Source organism: Labrus bergylta, chromosome 15 (assembly GCF_963930695.1).
Source record: "Labrus bergylta chromosome 15, fLabBer1.1, whole genome shotgun sequence".
Taxonomy (NCBI): domain Eukaryota; kingdom Metazoa; phylum Chordata; class Actinopteri; order Labriformes; family Labridae; genus Labrus; species Labrus bergylta.
Genome location: NC_089209.1, coordinates 25,517,670 through 25,538,608, shown reverse-complemented (window position 1 = coordinate 25,538,608; position 20,939 = coordinate 25,517,670). Strand labels below are relative to the sequence as shown.

The 20,939-nt window shown below is 43.5% G+C and overlaps 1 protein-coding gene across 3 annotated transcripts in view; it reads right to left on the bottom strand.

Moving 5' to 3' along the window:
• Nucleotides 1–4,021: 4,021 nt before the first annotated feature.
• The window catches only part of fynb (FYN proto-oncogene, Src family tyrosine kinase b), an 80,100-nt gene continuing 63,182 nt past the window's right edge, over nt 4,022–20,939 (bottom strand). For 2 of the 3 annotated variants that reach the window (XM_020636670.3, XM_029277859.2), the window contains 6 exons: nt 18,354–18,518; nt 14,659–14,838; nt 11,362–11,438; nt 11,037–11,190; nt 10,144–10,275; nt 4,022–7,571 (listed from right to left, as the gene is read on the bottom strand). In XM_020636670.3, coding sequence (XP_020492326.1) covers nt 7,363–7,571; nt 10,144–10,275; nt 11,037–11,190; nt 11,362–11,438; nt 14,659–14,838; nt 18,354–18,518 — 917 coding nt within the window. In that variant the 3' untranslated portion in view covers nt 4,022–7,362. Of the gene's footprint in view, nt 7,572–10,143; nt 10,276–11,036; nt 11,191–11,361; nt 11,439–14,658; nt 14,839–17,843; nt 18,000–18,353; nt 18,519–20,939 lie in introns of all 3 variants that reach the window. The other variant, XM_020636672.3, reaches the window with a different exon arrangement.

The window sequence follows — 20,939 nt, the reverse complement described above, 5'->3', positions numbered from 1 at the left end:
ATGCTACAGAGGTGCAGAGGAAACTTTGACCTGCGTAAACCTTGTTCAGACGGTGAGTCACTCACACTTTACACGTCCCACTTGTATTGATCCAGAAATCAAACAGCAGAGAACAAACAGAAGCAGGAGTCAATGGCTGATACTGGAAAAATACCCGTTTGGAAAACTCACCTCATGGGAAGTTAGCTACAGCCTTTACTTCACCAGCTGAGACAGACTTTTCTCCCATTTCAAACACTGGTACAGTTGTATTAACATTTATAATGGCAGGACTCTATATCGACAAGCTTTCTAGTATAAAGACATTCAAACGACATACTAAGAAAATCCTTTGAATCAGGACGTTTTCTAAGGATTTCCCCTTGAAGTTGAGACTAGATCCTGGTAAAGATGAAGGTTATTCACTGACCATCTCAGTCTTTAGGAGACCTCCTGGGGTGAAAAACTATATGCATCAGAGCGAGTTTGATCCCCAACTCCTTCAGCCACATGACCGATGTATACTTGGTAAATAAGTTACTCATATGATATGATTGTGTATGAATCTGGTTAGTTAATAATGATCACTTTCCATAGCAGTAGGTGTGACCTGTGGTGTAAAAGTGCTTTGAGTAGTCACAGAGTGATCACAGATTAAATGCTAAAATTATCCAGCATGGTAAATAAACGCAAGCAGGTAAATTAAACTTTCAGCAAGTGAAGAGTGCTGGCTTCTCTGACAACAATGCAGCAGCCAGTATGTCCTCCTTCTAACTTTAGATTCTGGTCCTGAATGCTCTGGATTTGTTTGGATTAGAGAAGGTAGGCGCTTTTAAGACACCCCCACATGGCTGTTTTGAACACCCCTCGGTTTGCCTGATATGAGAGCAGTTATCAGGTCAAACCAACAGGTGTTGCAGAGATGGACCCCTAACCCCTAACCCTAACCCGACCTAAAAAGCCTCTGCATGTTTCTAAGGAGCTCCACGAGCAGAAACGTGCTCAAACTAGGATCAATATTGGAGATGATTTTGAAAAATGGAGAGAGGATAGAACACAGAAAGGTTTACAGACCCATGCAGAGCTGGATAAACACTGAAGCTTCAGTGTCTCAACGCGGCTCTGAGATATGCTCGGGCAGAGAATCCAAACTCTTGTGAAGTTGAAGAGGAAAGAGAAGGTAGCAAAAAACCAAATGAAATGGTCCGCTCGCTTATTTGGCTTTGTAAATCTGTAATTTATTGTAAATGGACATGAGCTTGCAGCACTTTTTTAGTCTTCTGACCACCCATTTGTCTGTGTCTGTTTCTCACCTGTTCTGTCTCTCTGCAGGAGCATCAGCTCACCTGCAGCAGACACTTCACACCTCTCTCTCTCTCTGTCTTTATTTCACTGCAGGGTTGTTGGCAAAGATGAATGTGTGAAATGTCCGGAGATGCAGGTGTAATCCATGACAGTGATAATGGCTGAATTCCATTTAGCTGATCCACTGTTTGGGGTGTTGTGTGTGCTGTCACTCTTTGTTAACCAGTCCATGTGACAGAGCGGGGAATGTTTGTAACTCTCCTAAACTCTCTTCTGCTTGGGCTGCTCTGACAGATTTTTTTTTACAGCTCACACACATGGTGAACACAAAGCGTCTTCTCAGCCAGGATTTCACCAAAGTTCTTTTTCACCTTACTTATTTGTTTTTCGCTTAAGAAGGTTTTTTTTGGTTTTTTTCTGAAGTCACGTTTGATCTCGTAAGTTTCTGGGAGAGTTCATGTTTTTGGAAAAGCCTCTGTGAAATGGTTTCTACAAAGTGCAGGAGTATGGTCTCAAGCTCTGGCCAAATCGTCTCGTGTGCATCCAGAGGATTATTGTGTTATAACCATTAACCAAGTCCATGGTTAATGGACTTGAGCTTGTATATTTATTTTCTAGTCTTCTGACTACTCAAAGCTCTTTTACACCGCAGGTCACACCTACACATTCACACACTGATGGTAGAGACTGCTGAGTAAAGAGTCCATCAGAAGTACATTACTCACTATTATTGTATAATACTCGCTTATCGCTGATTTGTCAGCGGGAGCAACTTGAGGTGAAGTGTCTTGTCCAAGGACACATCGGACATGTGGCTGTAGGAGCTGGGGATTGAACCCCTGACCCTCCAGTTAAGAGACAACCGACTCTACCACTGAGCCACAGCCGCTTATGTCTGTGGTCTCCTACTTTACAAATAATCTTCAGTGTGCAGCCAGCTCGACACACAAACATCAGACACTGTAAATATTGACACTTTACCTTAACCCCGCGAAAACGTCATGAGGTCAACGAAAGATGTTAGGCGAACACATAAAGGACTTCGGGAAAGGCGATCTTGTTGCTCTGACAATCCGACCACATTTCCACTAGGCCACATCATTAAATGCGACGGGCCGGCGGAGGTTAATGACGTGGGTCTGCCGTGTTGAAACTACAATGTTCAGAAAATGGACTACTAAAAGCGCATCTAAAAAACTTTCCCCTGTGCCTTCTTACCAGTGAAATAATCTAATTACTACAAGGTTGGGATTGAAATAAAAGACATATAGACCACCAGGCTACAAGTAACAAAAGTGAAACCATCAGCTTCCTGTCCAATCAGAAATCAACATCAAAATAAATATGATTGTATGAAATGAATTGTTACATTAATATAAGATATAACCTACACATAATGTTTGAAGCATACAAATGTACAACTGCACAGCATTCTTAAGAGAATGAAATACGTTGAATCAAACATCATCTGATAAAAATGTCTCTTATCTTTTTATCTCTTACATGATCTGTGTCACTTTACGATCATTGTTAATGTTCGTGAACGGTCAGATGCGCGACTCGCTTTAAATGTTGCGGCCGCAAGGAATTGTGGGGCGGCATATCTCATCTCCTTTGGTAAAGGATGGTCCAGTGTATCCTAGGCTAAAGGAGGTTATAAAGGAAGCATTGACCCACCTTTCCTTAACTTTTAGAGAATTTGAACGGCTCTTATCATGGCCACCACTTAAATGCTTCCGGGGTTAAGGTAAAGTGGATAGTGAAAGGAGATAGGAGGGACAATTCGAATGCACCCGTTGTCTCAGCCTAACTTTCAGTCAACGACAGGCTGAGAGCTGGAGCTGAGGCAAGTTTTAAGCCTCTTGACAAACAGCTACAATATGCCCACCTGTCAATCATGTCAGCCTCACGCCTTATTTTGAATAACTCTTTCATGAAATCAAAATTAATAAGTTATAATAAATAAAACACACCCCTCTGTACAGTGTGTCCCGATCGATGATGATCCATCAGGGGGGTATCCTATCCTGCTATCTGTCTCACTACCCTTCTAATCATTATGATCTAGTCTAAACGCCAAAGACATTGCATGTTTATCTTTTCCTAAACTGTTAACAGGTCACATATTACACAATATACACTTCTCCATGTTTCTCTAACACTAATATGAGTCTCCAGTCTGTCTACAAACCCCCCAATGATGAGAAAAGTCCATCCTCTCCATCTTTTGCCTGCTCCACTTTTCAGAAAATGTGTGCTCAAACAGGCCGTTTGGAGATTTTCCCTTCATGACATCACAAAGGGCAGTAGCCCCTCCCCCAGGTGGGTGACACTCCCACAGCTAGGTGTTTGTTCTGCCCTCTGAGTCTGCCTTCTCACCGTAAACAATAGGACATGAAGCGAGAAAGCCAGAGACACCCAAGCCCTTCCAGAGAGGGGGCGTGGTCAGACACAGCTCATTTACATATTTAAAGGTACAGACACAGAAACAGCCTGTTCTGAGCAGGGCTGAAATAGAGAGGTTTATAGACATGATCAAATACAGGATCAGAGTGAATTTAGAACAAGAAACTTCACACATGTTTTGGGAGCTCTGAGACTTATTTAAACTGGTTAAAAAAGACGATCATATGCAATCTTTAAATGAATAATCATTCACTCTTAATTTAGTCTCTCCTGATTGAAATGTAATCCTGATGCTTCTGTGAATCCCTAACACAAAAGGGATTGTCTTGGAAAGAGTGTAAAATGTTTTTATTGTTCTTTTCTGAAACTCCAAATCACAGAAATAACAAAACAAGTTATGTTAAAAAAAAAAGGAAATGAAAAGATACAAAGGAGGAAAGTTAGCGACACTTGGAACCGTAAAGCTGTACAACTGAAAATAAGGAGTTTCCAATCGGATGTGAAACCACCTGATCGTTGCTGGGTTCATGAATAAAATTAAAATGTTTCTGCGACGTGAAGCTCCTCTGAACACTGACTCTTAAGGATCACTTAAAAGGGTTAAATAAAACATACTCTGTCAAAAGCAAAGACTCAAATACTGAAAGAATAAACCTCGTCAGTGAAACATAAAAAGCAGGAACTCGGGGGGGGGGGGGTCCAGATGCAGCTGCACGCCGGCGCTCTGCAGGCTCGAGTGGACGACGTACAGGACGCCGTCTGTCGTCTCAAAGAAGACGAACATACTCGCTTCTAAAAAATTATTCTCTTCTCAATCCTTCTTACGTCCAACTCACAGAAAAAAATACACACTGGCTGTATAAATAGAAAAACATTTCTACCCAGACTTTCTGAAAACAAGCGAGGAGGGATATGTTGAAAATCCTTACACGCTCTGACACTCTGAGGAAGCTCTGGAGGAAAGAACAGAAGTAAATGAAGGTGATGGGCGACAGCTGCATCATGCATGTCTGAGGAAGCCTCCTTCATTCAACCATATTAAGAGGTGGCCATTGTTATCAACAGGCGAGCCTGTTCCTGGTTCCCGAGCTGCAAATGGTTTTAAAAGTAGGAAATCCAACAAATCATTATTTCACCAATGCTTCTGACATGATCATCGACTAAAAAGACAACGATAGTGAAACTCCTCGGAGACATCAGATCATATTTAGTCACTGTGAATGTTGAGACCACTGGTTCACAGTCAATTTTAGTTTGTGACCCCACTTTGACTTCACAAAACTCTGAAGAACCAGGCATCCAAAACACATCAAGCTTTTTACTGAAACGATTCAAATTTAAATCCTGATAGTGTTTTTCTCTTGTGTTCCAAGTAAACATTCATTTTAGACCACATTTATTTACTGCAGGTATATTATTGTGGCCAGGGCAGAAAGGCCGGGATGTCTCTGTGTTCTGTGTGAACAGCCAGGTGAGCTCGTACACTGGACGCATGACGCATGGATGAGAGACAGACTGACATACTGCAAGATGTTTTTAGCATGAGCTAACGTCTTGTAGCTTAATTAAGGCAGAATGCTCCAATACTTTTTGAGTTGTTTTTGTTGCATTTTTCACTTTTATTAGATAGGACAGCTGAAGGACAGGACATGTTGAGTGGAGAGAGCGGGGGGAAGACCTGCAGCAAAGGGCAGAGGTCGGACTTGAACCCACGGCCGCTGTGATGGGGAATATAGAATTTATACACGTACGTCACACGTCATAACAGCTAGGCTATCAGCTCTCCGATATTTTTACTTTGACCAATAATTACACATTTCAGGGGACCCCATTTGAACTCCATATGACCTCATTTTGGGTCTGGACCACATGGTTGGGATAGCGTGGTTTAGACCAAAGGTGATGTAAATGTCTGTTCATGTGTCTTTCTAGTTGTTGGTCAACCACCACCCATGAATACTCAGGCTTTAAGATCAGTGGAAACCAAACACAACTTGGGTTTATCCAAAGACGCTCCAGAGTGTTAAATGTCCACACCTCTTCCAGAGATCACGTCTGTGTGAACTTAAATGTCACACTAAGGTCGACTAGTCCTCAGTTTGATGACAGTCAGTCAGGCCAGGCTTTGCTCGGCCCACTATTTCCATGATTGGACCCAAACTACAGACTTTCAGCCCGGTTTTATACTTCCAGCGTTGAGTCTTAACTACTCCGTAGTTTCGTTCAGTCGTAAGCACTACGTACTTGTGGGTTGGTTTGTCTGCGTAGCCCTGCAACACATTTTCTGCTCGTTTGTGTACAGGAAACCATGGCGACTGAAATGTAACTAATGATGTTGGAGTTGGAGCTGATAAATATCAAGCAGCAGATTATTACAAAGAAGAAGAGGAGAGGAGACATCGGAGGAGAGGTTCATGGTACAAAGAACATTTCTTTATCTTCTCGTCATTTTCAGACTCCCGATGTTGTACATGTGGACGCTGTGACAAAATGTCGACCAATTAGCAGCGAGCTTGCGGTCTGGGTTGTTTCGTCGCGTAGTAAATTATTGCAGGTCAGGCTACGTACGTATGCTTCTGCCTTAGTTCAGAGCTACAACCATGTCACACTTTAATCATGTCCACTGTCAGACAGTAGCACAAAAAATATTCAAATATCCAGATTATTTTAGAGACAGGAGAGTGGATAGAGTCAGAAACTAAGAGAGAGAGAGAGAGAGAGAGAGAGAGAGAGAGAGAGAGTGGGGAAGCAGTAAAGGAGCCACAGGCAGCATTGAACCCGGGCTGCCCGCTCTCGAGGACTTAAGCCTCTGTACAAGGGGCGCATGCACTAACCACTGGGCCACCAAAAATATCCAGATTTCTACTTTCCATCGTCTTTCAGTCGATGACCAATTAGAAAGCGGTGAAATGAAAACGATTGATCAGAATCATTGACCTTCACACATCCTGCAGCCTGAAACACATCAGGACAACATCGTCACATCATCGTCTCAGCGTCTCGTCCTGAGCAGCAGGTCAGAGGTCAAGATGTCGCTAAGTGAATCTCGAGAGCGCCACAAACTTAGAGAAGAACGAAGCAATAAAATGTGGGTGACATTTTTTTTTAACATATTAATGAAAATTGAGAAAAAAACTTCCAAAACAATGTTTGTGAAGGAAAACAGGAGCTACAGTATAATACACACACAGATTCACTGTGCCGTGCCTGATGCTTCTCTTCCTTTGCCCTCTTCATCATCATCATCATCATCATCATCATCATCATCATCATTATCATTATTTTGTGCAGGAGAAAATAAAATCTGAAACAGAAGCAACAAATAAAGTAAAACAAGCTTTTTTCTTATTTACACTGAATACAAGGATTTCATTGCATGATCACAGCCCCAGTTCACTCCGCTAATCCTCCGTCCGGCCTCTTCCCTAATCATTGCATTTGCAGAGTTCAGACACTGGGGGGGGCGTGTCGTAGACTGAGGGTTGTGTTGTAGGGGGGGTTGGTGTTGGAGCTCAGAAAGCTGTACAGATCCTTAAAAGAAGTCCAGGCTGGGAGGGCTCCAGAGTTTGTGTAACAGCGCTGATTCAGCCAGTCCAGTCCCAGCCTGCAGGCCTACACGGAGCAGGAGGAGAGAGAGGGTAGAGGAGGAGGAGGAGGGGGGAGGGGGGGGGTTTAGAGGTTGTCCCCGGGCTGGTACTGAGGCTCGGTGGCTGTGAAGTAGTCCTCCAAGAAGGCCTGCAGGTACTCGAAGGTGGGCCGCTCCTCTGCGTCCTTCTTCCAGCACTGCAGCATCAGCTCGTGCAGAGAGATGGGGCAGTCCTGTGGACACGGCATCCTGTAGCCTCGCTCCACCTGCTCCAGGACCTCGCGGTTGTTCATGCCTGAAGATGAAACACACACACACACACACACACACACACACACACACACACACACACACACACACACACACACACACACACACACACACACACACACACACACACACACACACAGAGGTTTAAAAAAAGATCCCTACAGCCTTGTTCACACTTGCACAAAACTCCTGAAGTTTTAGAGGTTTGCTGCATGTGTGAATGCAAACAGACTCATTCTTTCACTCTGACTTTATCCTGCCATGAGAATTAATCGTGAGCCAATTGGAGGGGGTGCATTATGTTTCCTGTTCTCCATTATGTTCTTCTCCACTCTTTAGTTCATATTGTGATTCTGTTGAACTACATGTAACATTGATATAAAGACAAATATTATTTTAATAGCATAGTCTAGCACAGTGATTCTCAAACTTTTTAGACTGCGTACTACCTCTGAAAATATTTGGCTCTCCAAGTACCACCATTATGGTAGATGTTAAAATACACTGTAGGCTTATTGCTGCACACATTTTATGCAAGAGGAATTCATAATTCATAAAAATAATATTATTTATTATTGACTGCTGGCAGCCACACTGTAGGCCTAATAAGGGCTAGCTCTAGAACTTGCACACACAAAAGTGCAGAACAATAAAAATGACAACTTTATACCAACAACCTGTTTGGAAATATTTAGTCTCCAGTGTTTCCCACACAAAGACGATACCTGGGCCCAAGTATATTTCCGACCTGTTCTCATTACATTTTTCATTTATTCATAAAATTGCTGCATGCCTGAGAGAGCGAGAGAGAGCGGGGTAGAGAGAGAGAGAGCATGTGAGAGAGTGCAGGTGCGCGCTTCGCAGGCTCTGTGCAAACAGAGCCTCTGTATTATAAATCTCTGCATTCAACATAGCAAAACTGCCTTTTAAAAAAAAATCCTCTCGACTCCTGCGGAGTGTTAAGACATCAAAAGAGAGCAGAATCACATCAGCTTCAGAGCAAGAGAGAGAGAGAGAGAGAGGGAGGGGGAGCGATATGGTCCGCTGTCTGTACATGCATCAAAACTGAAGCTTCTCCTGGTTCTGTTTTAAAAATGTTAATGTAAAGCTGCTTGCTGCCGATTGTGTACTGAACTCCAGTAAATAACAGAATATCTGTTAATGTAGGCCTACAGCTGCTTGCTGTTGTTTCAGGACTGAAATATAACAGAATATCGAGTGGAACATTTTTTAAAACGCGAGGCGTACTCCTGTTGTTGTTTATGTCTGTGTGTGAACATGAATTGAGCAGATTAAAGTTGTTTGTTGCAAAAACTAGATTAATTTAGAGGGGAAAACACATTTGATACAAATACAACCCAATAGACACAAGACAGATAAGATAAGTGTATGACAAAAAAAATTGTCGTTTTATGCTGAACAGGTTATTTTTTTATATTGTGGAGATTTCTTTGTGTACCACCACAGGGAGCCCGCGTACCACTACCATAGTTTGAGAACCACTGGTCTAGAGGACTCGGTTGCTGCGTCCTCCACTTCTGCATCGTTCTTTTTACGTCACGTCTTGCCTCATGAGACCCCCTGCCCCCCCTGCTGTGAGGTGCTTGTGTAACAACCAAGTGAGGAGGATTTCTGTCATTTAGGGCACATTCAAACTAGGCAATGTTGTCCCGTAATGTGCTTGAGCACAGATCAGACCACTCACACTAGCCAAACAAACTGGACCTTAGGGGTGAATCGTGTTTAGACACGGTGCGGATTGCTGAGTGTGAGTGCGCCCTTAACCTTAATGATCAAATCATGCAGACATACAGCTTTTATAACAGTTTAATAATAGTGATGTCAGTGTATGTCTGAGGTCAGACTCTGTGGTTTAAACTCTACATCCATTAATGCCGACACGTAGTATACATCATATGTGCAGCTCCTCAGAGTGCCTTTGAGACATCAGAGAGACATTTACCTTTGACCTTTAAACACCCAAAATCTAAACTGAGTCCAAACTGAATTGCTGTATAAATGTTTTAAAAATCATTATTTGAAACACTAATTTAACTTAAAGTAAAAATACGTCTCCTACTGACCGATGTCGGGGACACAGATCTGCCCTCAGAGAGCTGCTAGCACACATCTGTTAGCATAACACTTCTCCCTGAGCTGCCTGTGTGCTAACCTCCCTCACCTTCTCCCTGAAGCCCGGCCAGCCCACCAGCTCCATCTGGACAAACATGTGTTCCCCCCTCCCCGCGTGGAGCTGCACACTCTGAGTGCACCCTGTGCCCCCGCCACGCTTTCTCTTCCACTTTCTGTCTGAAACTCAAGCTGTCCCACGAGGCGAGGGCTGCTAATTAAGGGTTATCTCACATTCTGGCAGGGAGAGAAGGTTACTCAAGCGTTTAAGAACCTTTTAGTCCCACAGACAGCAGGAGGGAGGGGCCGCCTGTTGTCATGGAGAGAGCTGTGTGTGTGCTTTGGAGACATGCAGGAGAGGTTTTTTTTCTTCTCTTTCTTATCAGGCCACTTTATCGACTTTCTCCCGAGCGGGCTCAAGGTGAACGGTATCTCAGCTGTCACTTTAACCCTTTCTGTTTCCTCACCTGGGTAAGGCACCCGACCCTTGGTGACCAGCTCCGTCAGCAGGATGCCAAACGACCACACGTCCGACTTGATGGTGAACTTCCCGTACAGCGCGGCCTCCGGGGCCGTCCACTTGATGGGGAACTTTGCACCTTGAGGAGAGCAGAGGTGACATGAGTGTTAATGGAGCGCACAGCGAGTGAAGTCTCCTCACAAAACGCAGCTCAAAACTCAAAGACCACCTGCTGGATTTGTTCTGGAGCCTGACGACAACAGAGTAACTTCATCAATATCCAGAAATTGTTAAGTACTTTGTCCAATATGAAGACCGTAGGTGAAGGCTCAGGCCCACTTTAAAGAATATAGTGGAGTTTAAAGTTTTAAATCTAGCTACTGACACTAAATAAAAAGCTCTGGCTTAAATGTTAGACTTTAAAATAAATGTTTCACATGTGGCCCTAATCCCTCTCCTTAAGAAAATCCTCACAAGTCTGCAGATTTCTTCAATAAGCTGACTGACAAACAGTTAGCCCTCCTTCGAACGAGCTCCCACAGCGTCTGTGTGGACTGAATGATGATAAAAGGACGGACACATCAGTGAAAAAAAAAATCCTCCTCTCTTTAAAGGAAAACAGCTAATGCCGACAGATAAGCAGGCAACAAACACGGAGGGTTCAAAATAAGTTTGCGTTCAACATTCCTCCTGAACTCTGTGCCTCTGTGCAGCTTCACTTTGTGCTCACGTTTAGCAAACATCTGGAGGTCAAAGCTAACTCATTTTCTTGTGGGCGTGTTGCACATTCTCGCAGCCCTCTGAGAGAGTTTCCGTCCATGACACGATGCAGTCATGCAGAGTGTGTGAGGGAGCATTAAGTATGAACATATATACTGTATAACATCATGTGTGCCCCACCTTGCCGAGCTGTGTACTCGTTGTCCTCGATCAGCCTGGCCAGGCCGAAGTCAGCGATCTTACACACCAGGTTGTCTCCCACCAGGATGTTGGCTGAGCGGAGGTCTCTGTGGATGTAGTTCATCCTCTCGATGTAGGCCATGCCCGCTGCAACCTGGAGGGCAGAGCGGTCGCTTTAGCTGCAGCAACACTCACACGCAAACATCAACAGGGATTTTGTGCAAAATATGACATCTGTTGTAGACGGGAGCTTTTTTTTTTTTAAGTTAAGTAAATGTCAAGAGAACTTCTGCACACAGCTCATATCTTTCTGATGAAGGTGTACCTGTGCAGCCATGTCGACCAGGTTCGGCAGCTTCAACCCTCGTCCTTCTCCATCCTTCAAGAAGTCCAGCAGGCTTCCTGCAGCACACACAAACACAAACAGTATGACGTCAGGCCGTGAACACAAACAGACACTCAGTGAATCACAGCTGCACTCTCCTCTCCGCCTCGTGCAGGAACACAGAAATAACAACAACGTGTGACTGAGTGTTTGTGAGACATGAGGTTTGTAATGTGCATGTTCCATTCTACTTTTATAATCACTAACAATGATGGTTAGAGGATAACTAAAGGCCTGGAGGACATAATGATCACATTAAATACAATCATCATAACGCCTCTTTAAAAACACATTCCTCTCCCCCCGATATGACAGGCTGACCGACGTGTAGCAGACACAGCGATGAACATTAAGGTTTCCATTCTCGTGTTGTGTGGTGACTCACTGCTCATTGTTGTGGCTTTCTGAGTTCCACTCTTTTTATGGATCGTGTTAAAGGCCTCAAACACTGAAGGCTTCCCACACAACACAACAGTTACTCTTATAATGAATGGAATATAAAACAAACCCTCTTGTGCGATGATTAAAAACATCAAGAAAATCTGCAGGCATGCTCATGCCAAGTGTTCAAACACACAGCAGCATATGAAGAGTACAGGTACTATGCAAATGTTAAAACAGAGGAAAAATCCCATTTGATGAAAGAGGGCTGATTTGAAATGTAATTCCTGCACGCTGCCTTTGGAACGCCTCGAACAGTTTGAGTGAAGTGCAGTGAATACAAAGTCCTTTCTTTCATCTTTTCCATAACGTTTCAGTAAAGAAATCCTTTTGTAACATTCATTTTGCCCTGATTGTATTAAACATTGAAGTGTATTCTCCTTCCCTCCCCTTCTTTGTTTCCCTCCTCTCTCATCCTCATTTTATGCTATGTGGATGTAGTTGGCCAAGGTTTGAATCTGACCTGTTTCTCCTTTCCTGCATTTCAATCCCCACTCTGTCTCTCTCTCTCTTCCCAATAAATAAATAAATAAAATAAGGTAATTAAAGAAATGTGTGACTTTTTGATCCAGCAGCATGAAACCAAAAACAAACAACAAACTGCTGTTTGGCCACACCTCCGTCATACTGAAGCCTCCGCTCTCCTCCAGTGACACACCCCCAACCCCCCTCCCCTTGTATTGGCACGAAGGAGTCAAGCGCAGACAAAATTGTCCTTTGCTTGAACTGAAATTGTCAGTTCCTGCATTGTTGTGTTAGCATGCTAATGTTAGCGCTCTTTAGTTAGCTCGTAGCTTCACGTTGCACATGAAATGACACATAATGAGCGTGATCACACTTATGTGACATCCAAATAATCAGTGAGTATGTTCTTCTTCTTCTCTCTAGTTCTTGACTAAAACAGCTTTTATACACAAGGGGAGGAGCCGACCGTCCCGTCCATGTAAACACAGTTATGACAACAACACAGCCAGCGGGACTCGAGCTTCTCCCTCATTGTAGACAGTCAGGACTCAGAGACACATTTACACAGGATAGACTGGATTTCTGATATATTTATGTGTAAAATGATAACCTCCTTTATGAGCACTCTTCTCTATACCACCCATTTTATGCCCAAACCTGTGTGCAGACATCTGAACACGGATCTCACTGCAGAGAAAAAATAAAGCAACAACAACGCTGATTTTATAGTTGTGCACCTCCTCAAAAACTGAGACCAGCTTTTGTTCAGGCAGGCCTCGGAGTCACGCTGCTATCATGCCGGTGTTTTGATTACAGCTGTTGGCCAGCTGATTTTAAGCATCCTATTGGCTAATCGAACTCAGCTGCTCTAGCCTGCCTACTCTTTGCTGCTCTCTCTGCAGGACCCAAATATAAATATTAACAAATAAAGAAACGTTTCTGGAGTAAGTGGTGCTGACTGAAATGTTAAAAGTGCTGGAGCTGCAGAGACTTTATGTGAGGGAAACAGTCAGTGAGAGTGGTGAACTGACATCATTAAAGACTTTATGAACTCCTCCTGTTGTTTCATTACTTTCTGCCTGTGCTGTTACATGACTCACTCTCTCATTGTTCTTTTGGCTTCTCTCCCTCATGAGACCTGTTTTCTCCCCCCCTCTCTTCTGTTCCAGTGTGTGACCACTGCTCTGCGTCTCTCACAGCAGGTTTTATTCTGTGTCCCAGTTTAATTCGCTCATGGTTAATATCAGGTATGGTGCATTATCTGTGCCATCTGTGCACATATCACGCACTGTGCCACACTGAGGGAGAGCAGAGTGGTTGTTGTTTCACATGAGCAGGGTAATGCAGATTAAAGGTTTTCGACTGAAACTCAGAGTTTGTGTTCTGCTCTTAAAGCTATGGATCTTATTGGTTCATTTAAATAGTTACAGAAAGCTCAGCACAACTTGATCTATACACAAGGTGAGACAAAGGCAGGCTGATTTAGATATTGTCCATAGACCTGTGCAAACAAGCTGTTTTCACATCTGCACTACTGAAAATATATCACAGGATATAAATGCCATGTCCTGCTTCCTGAGACCCCTCCTCCTCATTTTTGAATATAATCATTTTCTAGAAATTAAGAGTGCATGTGTGAAAACAGCACAAAGATCACATATTCTTTTCCTCTTCAACCAGTTTAAATAAGTCTCAGAGCTCCTCAAAACATGTGTGTGAAGTTTCTTGTTCTAAATCCACTCTGATCCTGTATTTGATCATGTCTATAAACCCCTCTATTTCAGCCCTGCTCAGAACAGGCTGTTTCTGTGTCTGTATCTTTAAATATGTAAATGAGCTGTGTCTGACCACGCCCCCTCTCTGGAAGGGCTTGGGCGGCTCTGCCATATTGTTTACGGTGAGAAGTCAGACTCAGAGGGCAGAACAAACACCTAGCTGTGGGAGTGTCACCCACCTGGGGGAGGGGTTACTGCCCTTTGTGATGTCATGAAGGGAAAATCTCCAAATAGCCTGTTTGAGCACACATTTTCTGAAAAGTGGAGCAGGCAGAAGACGGAGAGGATGGACTTTTCTCATCGTTTGGGGGGGTTTGTTGACAGACTAGAGACACATGTTAGTGTTAGAGAAACATGGCGAAGTGTATTACTTGTGTGTTGTATTGAGGTTAAAGTCCTTCTGGGGATGGCAGTAGCTCAGTCTGTAGGGAGTGTCAGGAGTTAATGTGTGAAGGTTGGCTTCAGTTAGTGGTTATATATATATATATATATATATATATATATATATATATGTGTGTGTGTGTGTGTGTGTGTGAAGATGTTTGTGTTGATCTACCTTTGCCCATGTACTCTGTGACGATGTAAATGGGCTCCTCAGACACCACGGCGTAGAGCTGCACCAGCTTGTCATGGCGGAGTTTCTTCATGATCTGAGCCTCCTCCAGGAAGGACTCGGGGGACATGGTGCCAGGCTTCAGAGTCTTCACCGCCACCTTAGTGGTGCCGTTCCACGTTCCTGACACACACACACACACACATGCTGACATCAGTACAGGCAGGAAGATCGGTTCATATACAAATGAAAACTCTGCTGTCTGACCCGAGGAGAAGATCGGCAGCTCCCAGTCAGAAAACAGTGACTTTAAAAACACACCAGGGTACATGCAGCACAGAATGAGATCAGGAGACGATGAGAATAAGCTTGGCCGTGATTCTCATGCTCTGAGGTATGCCAGAGGATAATTAAATGGGTACGAGATTTAGAGTGGACCCTCGATTTTAAAATCCAGGAGAGGGATCCTGCTGAGCTATGAGAGCCACAATGCTCCAACACAGGAGCAGATAATCCTTTGTAGGATGATTAACAAAAAGCAAGCATGTAAGCTCCTCACTGGATTCATGCCATTAACTGCCACACGGACGACGTGAAACCGCCTCCAGCTACCGCGTCAGAGCATGCATGAAAAGATATGGATCGCTGTAATCACACCGATAAAAGACGGACTCCGTTCATCTCGTTCTGTGACAGGACTGGATGCAGGAGTATTAGTGGGGACCCAAAGGGCAGACAGAGCTAATGTCAGGTAACGTTTGGTGTACATTATGTTTTCTGGGTCTGGAGGTTTAATGTTGAAGGGTAAGCTCATAAATCAGAGTCCGCTCAGCGTCTTTAGTGATGCAGCTGTGTCGGGGAGTGAGCAGATGACGGTCACCCGCTGAGGCCTGAGGTAACAGGATCCCAGAGCATGGGTGTCATCTGGAGGGGGAAAGCCCTGTCCTAAGTGTGTGTCCAGCTGGGATGTGAGAACCACACACACACACACACACACACACACACACACACACACACACACACACACACACACACACACACACACACACACACACACACACACACACACACACACACACACACACACACACACACACACACACACACACACACACACACACACACACACACACTTCTGGTAGATGGAAGAGGACGGTTGTTTTTAAGGTTGTTCTTATTTATTTTGTAACACTGGGTGTTAAGACTTTAAATACACAGGGATTGTTATACATTTCTGTATTTTAGGGGGGAAATAAACCTGGGATACTTGTAAATATAAACCAAAAAAACATTGTTAACAATGATCCAGGTACTCATGATGGTTTGAGAAGGCCTTTAATTCATAGGTCTGACTCTGAACCACAGCCTTGGGTTGGCTTTCCATCAGAGACGTCTGTTAGTCCCCTGAACTATTGTCTTCCAGGTAATGGATCTTATACCACATGACATGTATTTGTATTTATTTGTTGTTGTTTTGTTGTTGTTGTTGTTGTTGTTGTTGTTGTTGTTGTTGTGTCTCTAGACTAATGAAACCATGTTAATGGGTTACATTTAATTCTATGATGTCAAAGAACATCTAGCAAAGGGACTGCAGATGAAAATTTGCCTTTCGGCCAATTCGGGTACATTTACATCTGTCTGAATGTTGATTAATGTACACTGTCCCTTTTCAAATAATAAATAAATAACAAATAAATGACCCCAAACAGGTTTCAGGTCGTGTGCTAACAGACTCAGCACGTCAAGCTAAACTTACTCCGGCTACTGTGTTGTCAAAGCTGCAACCAAAGCCAGCATCTCCTACCCGCAGCACGAGGCAGCCTTTATGGTGTTACTTACCTTTGTTCTTACTTAACTGTGCTTTATTTGTTCGGCTTAGGTTTATTGTTGTCTTGTTGAAGGCATACTAAGGATTATTTAGGTTCATATTGTAGGAGTGGCTTTGGGTTGTGAGTGGGTGTGTGTTGGGGTCAGGATGAACTTTCATGTATGATTCACTTTATTTTATTTTAGTTCTGAATATTTGTTTGTATTCTGTTTGATTATGCTGCAGACCTCAGGAAGAGTAGCTGCAGCCATGTGTCGATGCTAATGAAGAATAAACAATCTAACTCTTTGAACGACGTCGTCCCTGTAAAAAGTCTCACGATGTAATGATTCACAACATTTCAGATACTGACAGGCCAGATAACAGTCTGGGTTTGCTTGTAGATTAACTAAAACGGTTGGCTGATCTTTATTGAACCTAAACTCAGAGTAACTTTGGCAGGTTTTGATTTTAAAATTTCTGGAGCAGTGGTACTAAACTGGTGGGTCGGGGGCCCAAAAGTGGGTCGTGGAGATGTTTTCAGTGTGACGCGTAGGTGTTCATGGGAAAAGACTTGTTTCTTTTTAAACTAAAGCCCGACCGATAAATCGGCCAGCCAATAATATCGGCCGATATCGAGTGACTACTGGTGTCGGCTAATTTTATCACAGCACCGATTTTACTAGATTTATTCACCAGTCAAATATAATTTAATTTGAGTTTCTTTGTGTTACACTAGCAGTTCTCTTTCACCTGCAGAGGGCGCTATATGGATTACAAGAAGCAACATCACCCTCGTAGAGTGTCTAGCAGTGATGCACTTACACCGCAGATACTTTCCAGTCGAGTGACCATCTCGTCTTCACTAAATATCTTTTCCTCAAGAGTTTGATAACTGCATTGGATTGATCAACATAAAGTAAGTACGTATATATCTAAATCTATCTAAAGATATTGGCCGATACATTGGTATCAGGTTTTTCTCTTCCTAATATCGATATCTGCCCCAGAATTCCCATATCGGTCAGGCCTTAGTTTTAACATGTTTGTTTTGTTCCGTGTCTTTGTTCTGTCACATGTTTTGAACTGGCTTAGATCCAAACTGTATAATTTTTCATTAAATTATTCTGATTGGTTGAAAAATATCAGAAATTTGGGTTTTGATGAGTTTGCTCTAATTGTTCGTTCTGGTTTATGTATTGAGTGCGTTTAAGTTAAAACAATCACTTTTATTTTTTACCAGTTATGTTTTAGTTTAGTTTTATGGATCCTGGGGTAATGTTTGAAGGATAAAACTGAATTTGTTTGATCTCTGAATAGCACACGAGGGAGGCCATGTTGAGCATCAAAAATGTATTTTTTTTGGGGAGGGTTCTCTTACCGTAAAACACATCAGCAAAACATCCCGTCCCCAACTTTACTTCCATCACAAGTGCGTCTCTGCTGATCTCCCAGGCATCATGACTCAAGCCCACAGTGTCGGGGATGTAGTTCACACACACGCCCGTTAAATTAAAGCACAAACCATCCGCACTCTCTACAGGAGGAGGAGGGGGGAGGGGGAGGGATAGGCACACAGGGTTGATTATCGGGGAGAGGAACATGCAGTGAGGTCACATGGAGGCAGCCATCTTGACACTGAGAGAGCAGAGTCTCCTGACACGCTGGATGTTTTACACATGTTGTTTTTTGGAGGGAGGGGTCAGAAGACAGAATTATTTCTCTGGCATGGAGATTATCAGAATTTCCTGCCCTATTTTCTCATTTGATCCCCTCCCTCCCCTCCCACCCGGCCGGATTAATTGCTCGTGATTGTAAGTCTGGTGTCTCTGCTGGCTCAGCGTGGTCACCTCCATGTAGCCTCCTCTACCACAGGTGTCTGGATCCGTACCCATCCAGACCTCCCCAAACTGCCCGTTCCCAAGGCGCTTGATGAGCTGCAGAGACTCCCGCGGGATCTCCCACACGTCTTTGGTTTTGACGGACAGGTCGGCGAGGCGGGGCATCCCTTTGTGGCAGGGAACCACCAAGCGACAGCAAAGCCCGGCGGCTCGGTCTGCACAGGGCGCGGCACAGCGATGCACAGGTGAAAGCAAAGGGAGAGATTCGAAAAGAGTTAGCGGAGCTCTCTGCAGACAAGTGGAAGACTCAAAGCAACAAGACAACTCTCGAGACAAAGACAACAAAGAGTTCTTATAAAAGCTGAAAATCCTTTACAGGTCAGGTGATGCAGCAGCAATCAGTCTAATGTGCTCTCTATGATTCACACTGATCATCAAATCAACCAGAGTGCTGCAAACTCTGACACATCTGAACACAAATTAAAACGCCACCCGCAGTTCTCATAGAGGAGATATTGAGGGTGATGAGCTTTCATGGTCTGAACCATTGAAGGGGAGACTTCAAGTCCTTTTAAAATGCTTGAATCCTTCTTTGGTTTTGCAGAAGAACCACCTTTTTTTGTTTTAGAGCATTCACAGTTTTAGTTTGAATCCCTGGTGTTGTGTGTTTTATTGTGAAAGGTTAGAAACTGTGGGACTGACATCTTCCATTAATGTTTACTGCAGTTAAATGAAAAGTGTTTCCATTCACATGTACTGATCAACCAGCTGCAGTGGGCAGCAGGGACACTGAGGCTGTTTCTGAAACCCCCTTCTACAAACTACTATCGAACGCAGTAAGACATATGTACTGCATACTGCATTTGACAGTAGTTTGCAGTATGTCTGCCAGTTGGTGGTTATTTTACAGGAAGTTAACAACAGCCCAGCTGACATCAAATGCTGCTACAGTGTAGCCTCCACTTACAGAGGACGTTACTGTCCCGTTATTTTGAGCTCTGACCTGATGCTCTGCATTGTGGGAAAAAGTACGCAGGGAAGACTGGTCTGATGCATACTGTACATTTTTCCTTAATCAGCATGACATCCAGGTATTTTTGGCATATTGCCGATGTTGTTCACATGCTGCAAACTGAACTAGTAAAGTAGGAAGTTTCAAAAAACAGCCAAAGTTTCTCTGCCCACTCAAATTGAAAGTATTTATTCATACGTTCTCTATCCACTTTTAATTTCTACTTTGACTACTAACATTTAAAATATCATTTATTAAAGTATTCATATCTAAATGAAATCTATCGCAAAAATCCTAAACTGTCTCGTCAGAGGTTGGACTTGAGTAAAAAAACGACTATTTGGGTTTTTTCGCAAAAGGCTGCTTATAGTATCTTCTTTTTTTTGTTCCTATTTTAAATAGTAAATAAATACTTTTCACATCTATTTCATGACACAGGTGCATAGCAACGTATGAACACTGTCTTACGTGCAAATAACTAACTGGCCACCCCTTCATAAGTAGGGGCCCCAGTTGGGCGCCCCGAGTCAGAAAAGTCTGGACACTCCCCTGCAAATTGATCCTGAAATGCTTGAAGTGTGGCTCCATCTTTCTGAATGACAGTAAAGTGTCTCACGTTGCTACAAAATCTGCAGTGCAGATCGAAGAAAAAGCAACAACTCGTCGTCTGCCATTTAAGGTCAACACGGCTCGTTTTGACTAATTGCATCTATAACTCGTCTTTTAACGATAATAACTCATAATTTATGTCAAGTGATAGCTTTCAGGCGGTCACTCCTCAGGGTAATGTACATGAACTGTTGTGGTCAAACATAAAGATGGAGCTCAGGGACTTCCTGCACCATGAGAAGAATTAACAGCCTTGTTTAGGCAGCAGAGTGGTCCTCCAGCTGCTTCCTCTTCGATCCTCTCCATTGGCTGTTTTCTCTTTAAGCGGTGACCTCCTGTCATCTGTGTCATCAAACATCTCTCGCGTTTACTCTGGAGGAAGCGCTCATGTTTGCCCTTCATTGATTCGGGCAGTGGATTTGGGCAGAGTTTCCGTTGGTACTTCTATGTTGATGTCTAGTAACAGCCCCCTCCCCCCCTTAATACTCCCAGGACAGTGACCCCCCTCCTCGCTCGCTGCCAGTGATAAGGCTGGGGATGTTTGCACGGGGCAGTAAAGATGAGATAACGGCCTGCGTCTGACCCGTGACACTGTTCTACCTGCACTGTGACCATCAAAGCCCATCTGTGCCGCCCGCCTGCTGCCTCAGCTGCTGCACTCATGAATCGATGCAGCTCCGTGTTCATTCTGCTGGCCGTCATAAAACCTGTCGATATGTGGACGGTCTCCACACAACATGCATCCAAACAGTGGAAGTTTCCTAGAAAGGCACGGCAGCTTCAACTGATGAATGTTCTGCTTTGATCAGAGTTCAATACATTTTGTTTTACATTTACTCAGCGTTCCTTTCAGGGCTGTCGAAAGATACATTTTTTTGCACGTTTCAAATAATATTTTGCTTTTCAAATTTTTTTTCGATATGCTTTTATTTTGAATGGTTGTACTGTCTTAAGCTCAGGCGACTGTGTTTCCTGTTTCGGCACAAACCTGCTTTTAATTTAGAGTATGATAACG